This window comes from Meleagris gallopavo, chromosome Z, assembly GCF_000146605.3.
Source record: "Meleagris gallopavo isolate NT-WF06-2002-E0010 breed Aviagen turkey brand Nicholas breeding stock chromosome Z, Turkey_5.1, whole genome shotgun sequence".
Taxonomy (NCBI): Eukaryota; Metazoa; Chordata; class Aves; order Galliformes; family Phasianidae; genus Meleagris; species Meleagris gallopavo.
Window position 1 is genome coordinate 9,059,234 of NC_015041.2, and position 5,690 is coordinate 9,064,923.

The 5,690-nt window shown below is 39.0% G+C and overlaps 1 protein-coding gene across 3 annotated transcripts in view; it reads right to left on the reverse strand.

The window, feature by feature from the left end:
• ADAMTS12 (ADAM metallopeptidase with thrombospondin type 1 motif 12) overlaps positions 1–5,690 on the reverse strand; it is a 171,918-nt gene that overhangs the window by 74,874 nt on the left and 91,354 nt on the right. For all 3 annotated transcript variants that reach the window (XM_010725311.3, XM_019610350.2, XM_019610349.2), the window contains exons 4-5: positions 3,842–4,038; positions 987–1,070 (exon numbers count right to left, since the gene is read on the reverse strand). In XM_010725311.3, coding sequence (XP_010723613.2) covers positions 987–1,070; positions 3,842–4,038 — 281 coding nt within the window. The remainder of the gene's footprint in view (positions 1–986; positions 1,071–3,841; positions 4,039–5,690) is intronic.

Sequence of the window (5,690 nt, forward strand, 5' to 3'; positions counted from 1 at the left end):
CACCCCTTCTGACAGCACAGGTGAATTGCCTTCACCTGTGCTCCCATGACTGACTCACTCAGGTGATCAATCAGAGGTTCAGGCCATGATTCAGCAGTCCCCATACACCATTCTCAACTGAATAGGAATCCATTTTCTATTTACAAAGCAGCCATATAAACTTATCAAGTACACTTAATTACATATCACCATGGACTTCAGGTCTTAACTGCTCTGTTTAAAACATGAACTATACTTTTTGGCTGCATATCATTACCTCAAAGGAAGGCTATTAGGATAGGCTCTATCCTTAGTCCCTATTTCACAAGGCGTAGCCTCGCTCCACAGTTTTGTTCACCGGTTTCTACAGCATTGAGATTATTTAGCTTATGTTCATAAACCATGAGCCATTGCGAAAATCCTCTTAATGTCTTCCTGCAGCCAGGGAAGGCTACGTCACTCTTGGTATTTTAAAGATAATCATAAAAGTATCACAGCCAGTATGTATTTAACATACAGCAAAATGGCTATGTGTAACAGAATCTAGAGACCTGAAGCTTGTTCACACTAATTAGTATCTACTTAATCTTCATTTTTTGAGTTTTGAAAGAGGTATAGTAAGAAAAAGCATGTTGCAGCCTCCACAAGAATAGTTTTACTTCTTCAAGAGGCCTGCAAATGCTCTCTCTAGCATCATACTTTATTAGACACTTCCAGTAATGCTAGGTAATTAGGCACTAAGTGATGACACACCCCATGTTCCCCATCCCTAATTTACCTATTTTAATTCCATTTTCCTTGAGTATTTTATGCAGAAATACCTGAAGTAATTAGCTAAATACTTTTATCCAAGGCAGCATTTATTCTAAAACCAGCCACACCACAATCACCAATAATAGAAGAGTAAAATGAACAAATGATCTTACACAAACAAATGCTTCTTTCTGCAATTCTGGCTCAGCTCACAAGTTTCATAAACAACATTTTGAAGAAAAGAAAAATCTTACCTCCTCCTCCTCAAAAAGGATGAGCCGGACCAGCACAATGTGAATTGCATTGCCAATGCTTGGATCGTGGAACAACCCTGTGACCTGTGCCAGAGCCAGGAGGTATGAGATTAACTGATTCCTCTATAGCAGAACAGAACTTGGGAGAGAAAATATAATATTGACTTCAACTACACCATCCACCTTAGTGTGTGGGGTGTTGCTTTGATTTTCTTTTGTTTTTTAGATCCGTAACACACTTCATTGAAATTTTACTGAAATGCAACTGATGTCAGAATTACTGCAAAGGGCAGCTCTGCCAGTTGAGTGATGCTTCAGGATTTGGAAAAATTAATAAGATACAGAACAAACGCTTAGATTATAAACATAAGATTATTTTATGTTCATTTGTCTTCTAGATAAATGCACCAACTTTGGGCTGGCACCCTTCACTGTCTGCTCAACCACTTCAAAGATGATGAAAAACATAAGCAGAAAAGAATGCAATGTGTACAGTCACATAATAATGATGGAGAGGTCCTCCCAGTGCTCAAAAGAATGGCTTATCAAATCCTCATGTTTTGATTTGATAGGAACCAGCCTCTGCCACAACAAAGCAAAAATAAGTCAGTATTGGGCAGATTAATTAAATTAAAGGTACTTGGATTTTCACAGCACAGATGGGGATGCTAAGAACAAAAGCAAGAAATAATTAATCTGTGTTTTAAAAAAGCAAACCATTAATAATTGAACTCTTGAAAAGTTTGGCCAAAATAAAATGTGCTACTTAACACAGTGTTGAATTAAGGCAGAAAGAAAGATAATCAGAACAGTATACACTGAGAACTTATCTACACAGGTTGCTCCAAAAGTAATGCCTTCTACTTATTTCCATGGAAACTACAACAGACCTAACAGAACACAACAACACTATTTCATACAGCAAATTCTCAGCTACAAAACACTGTGTTTAGACATAGTCATCATGACTAGGTGTGTACTTTCAACTGCGGTGAATCGGAAAGAGCCTGCCATGCTTATAAAAATCTGCATGGCTTTTCAGAAGGTGGTTTGTCTTTCACATCACTGTCACTGCTGATTAAACAATCCATCCATCATCCCACTGTGCTCCACAGTTTGGTTTCCATAGATGTTTGGCAAACATCAAAGAAATTCAATGAGTGCCATTTTTCCGCATGGAGGAATTCAATTACACCTTTGTTTCATATATGTTTCTATGTCAGATGCCATTTTTGTAGACTGCCTCTCTGCTACCATCTGTTATACAGCAACAAAATGTAATGGGATACTGATGGAAAGGTTCAGCCTCTACTGTCTTACCACCAACATCTGCTTCTGACGTTGAGGGCAAAAACAATAAAATAGGAAGCATTACTTTTTGGAGAAGAACCTGAATAAGTGAGCTACACCATATTTCACAAGAAACGTTGAATGGATATAGACTGCAATGGAAATAGACTGAATTTAGGTCAAAATTGTCATGTAGAAGATGATTAAAGTAGAAATTACTGAGATAAAGTGAAAAATGTGTTTTTTGAATATTAAGGTCTGATTTGTATGTGAGTTTTCTACAAGATATTAGACTGCAAATGGAATGATTTTGGCTAACTAACATTCCAGGTACAGACTTCAGAAAAAATGTTAAGACTTTTTTGTTCCTTAATCTAATCATGACAGGGATTTACTCCACAGACTTTTCTTTTTCATGTGCATACAAAATGTCACATGCTCGAAGTTATTATTATTTTTAACAAGGACTTTATTTTAGATGCAGTGTATTCATCTGGTAAAACAGTTGCTCTCATTTTAGCTGGAGTAGAGTTAATTTTATTCATAATTGCTCATATGAGTGCTGGTTTGGGTTTGAGACCAGCACAGCGATGGCAATGCACTGATGATTTAGCTGTTGCTGAAGTAGTCTATGGCTGTGCACAAATCTGGGATGAGGGACAACTGGGAAAGCTGACCCCAACTGACCAAAGAGGGTCAGTAATACGAGCTGAAAAAGGGAGAAGTGAGAGATGTATATGCATGTGGAGTAATAACGATGTTCATCTTCCTGAGTAACCATAACGTATGATGAAGTTGTACTTCCTGGAAATAGCTAAATATCTGTCTGCCAGTATGAAGCACTGAATGTGTTTATCTCAACCAAGGAGTTTCCTTTCTTTTACCCTTGTAATTCTCTCCCCCATCCCACTAAGGGTAGTGAGCAAGTGGCTTAGGTGCCTGTAGGGACAAACTCACAGCAAAAATTATAGAAAGAAAAAAATCATCTGAAGAAATCACAGTTTTAAATGTTTAAGTAACTGAATCATTTCTGTTAGGAATAAATCTATGCCCTATCTGTCTAGAGAGAACTTCAATAAAAGCATCCCTCTCCAAACTATGCTACTTCATAATGTTAGAAAAAAAGCTCAAAGTTATTACAATTTCTATCTCTTTTCTCATTCAAAGACATGGTAAAGAATCTGTATCTACAGAATTTCTCTCTGTTGCTGCGGCCACCAACTCAGTTTCAGCAATGAGCAACAGGCCTACAGGGGAGACAGGGAGTTTCATTTCAGTAGAATGAAAATTAGTGCTAGAATTTGTAACTATGTAGTACAGCCCCCAAAACTGAGAATTACAGAATCTTCCCTCACTTAATATCCAGAGAAAAATGGCATCTATACAAAATAAAAGGAAAAAAAATCCTTCAAAATACAGTTTTAATGAATATATGTGAATGATATTCTATTTCATTCCGTAAAAAATGTTACAGACTTGTTTCTGTGTGATTAGTAACATAACAAATTTATAATTTGCTTCACTCACCTAAAAAAAGATTTAAAAGGGGGAAATATTTTACCTACCATATTCATTATAGTGAGGATGTATGATTCCACATGGTCGCTTCCATGATATTCAACCATCTTACTGTCTGCAACCACAAGCGTCTCCACCCATCGCTCCTTGCTGACAGATCGCCGAGAAACCCTTCTGACAGCTACACGATTTTGTTCCCATTTCTCCCTCCGATGATCTTCTTGTTTGAAAAAGTTAAGGGTGTCTGGAACAGTAAGAAGTGACACTCAAAATATTTTCACAGTTGATTTAGATTTGAAGTGTGTGTCTGTAATACTTGCAGATATTGAAGAGCCACAGGATGCTGTAGGTTGGAATGGAACTCTGGCCACCACCTACTTTGCCCAAAAACTTCAAAGTTTGCTGAAGGCTAACTCCAGTGAGGTTCTGAGTATTCCCTCATGATGTACTAAACAATGCTCTACCTTACATATCTGGCTGCCCATACTCAAAGCAGCAGGCATTAAAGTGCAAGAAAGACCCAAGCTTAAAAAACTTAAGTGGTGGAGCCCTTTTCAACGAATTTCTCCTCTGTCTAGAGCTTGAGCTCTAGACTTCCTAGTAACATCAGTTGATAGTTCAAAATAAGGGATATACTTTCTCCCCATGTAGCTCCTATACTCGACAGGATGGCAAATTGCTCAGTGCATGGCAAATATCACCCCAGAAATCTGGAGGGGTGGGAGTGCTTCACTAATAGATGTCATCTGAAAACTGGTGAGGCAGATGGCAGGAGAAATCTTTTGTGCTTCCACTGATCCTCTATGCATCCAGATCATTTTGGGAATAACTTTTTGCTCTGCAGAGCTGCCAGCGAACTTGCCTGTGCTCAGTGAGGCTAATTAGAATAGAATAGAATAGAATAGAATAGAATAGAATAGAATAGGACAGAATAGAGCTAATTAAATGTTAAAAAATAGTACTGAGGGCATAACCTGTCCAGCCTGTCCGACAACCCTCACAGTATAAAGATATTTTCCCGAATGTCTCAGATGATCCTCCTCTGGCACCAATTTATGCGCTCCATCGTTCTAGCTGAAAATGCCAGCTGGCTGCATTACCAGGGAAATACTGGAAATGTAAATATCCGCATGTCTGAAAAATAAGTGAGAGGTGCCGGCTTGTTTGCAAGTGATGGCATTTTTCCAATATGGATGCCAGAAAAATACTTTAACAGCACCGGGATTTCCTGAATCCTAAGGATGAGGAGTACTTGTTGTTATTAGATACTGCCATGGTCCTTTGGCATGTCATTCACAGAAGAGGACACCCTTATTCCACATAGGGCAGAAAGACAGAGGGCATTACCCCATAGCACTGCACGGAGGGGGATAGCTATCCAGCATCATTTCCACCTCATAGTGCTACCAAGCATTAGGGGATAGCTGCCCAGACCATGCTTCTTTCAGGTACGGATGGCTAAGCAACCAAATTTTTGAATTCATTTCAGCAGGAGATCATAGAATCACAGAACCTTTTGAATTAGAAGGAATCCTTAAAGGTCATGTAGTCCAACTACCATGCAATGAACAGGGACAGAAATAGCCAGATCAGATTGTTCAAAACCTGGTTCAGACTGACCTTCAGGGACAAGGCTTCCACAGCATTTCTCAGCATCCTGTTCTAGTTCTTCCTGTTCTTACTATATATTGCTGTTTTTTTCATTTTATTTTATTGAATCAATATCATCTCCCCTTGTTTATTTTGAAACCATTTCCCCTTGTCCTGTCACAACAGACCCTGCTGAAGAGTCTGTCCCTGTCTTTCTTACAGCCCTCCTTTAGATACAGACAGACAGCTGGCTGTCAGGGCACACTGCTGGCTCACGCCCAGCTGCCATCCACCGGCACCCCCAGG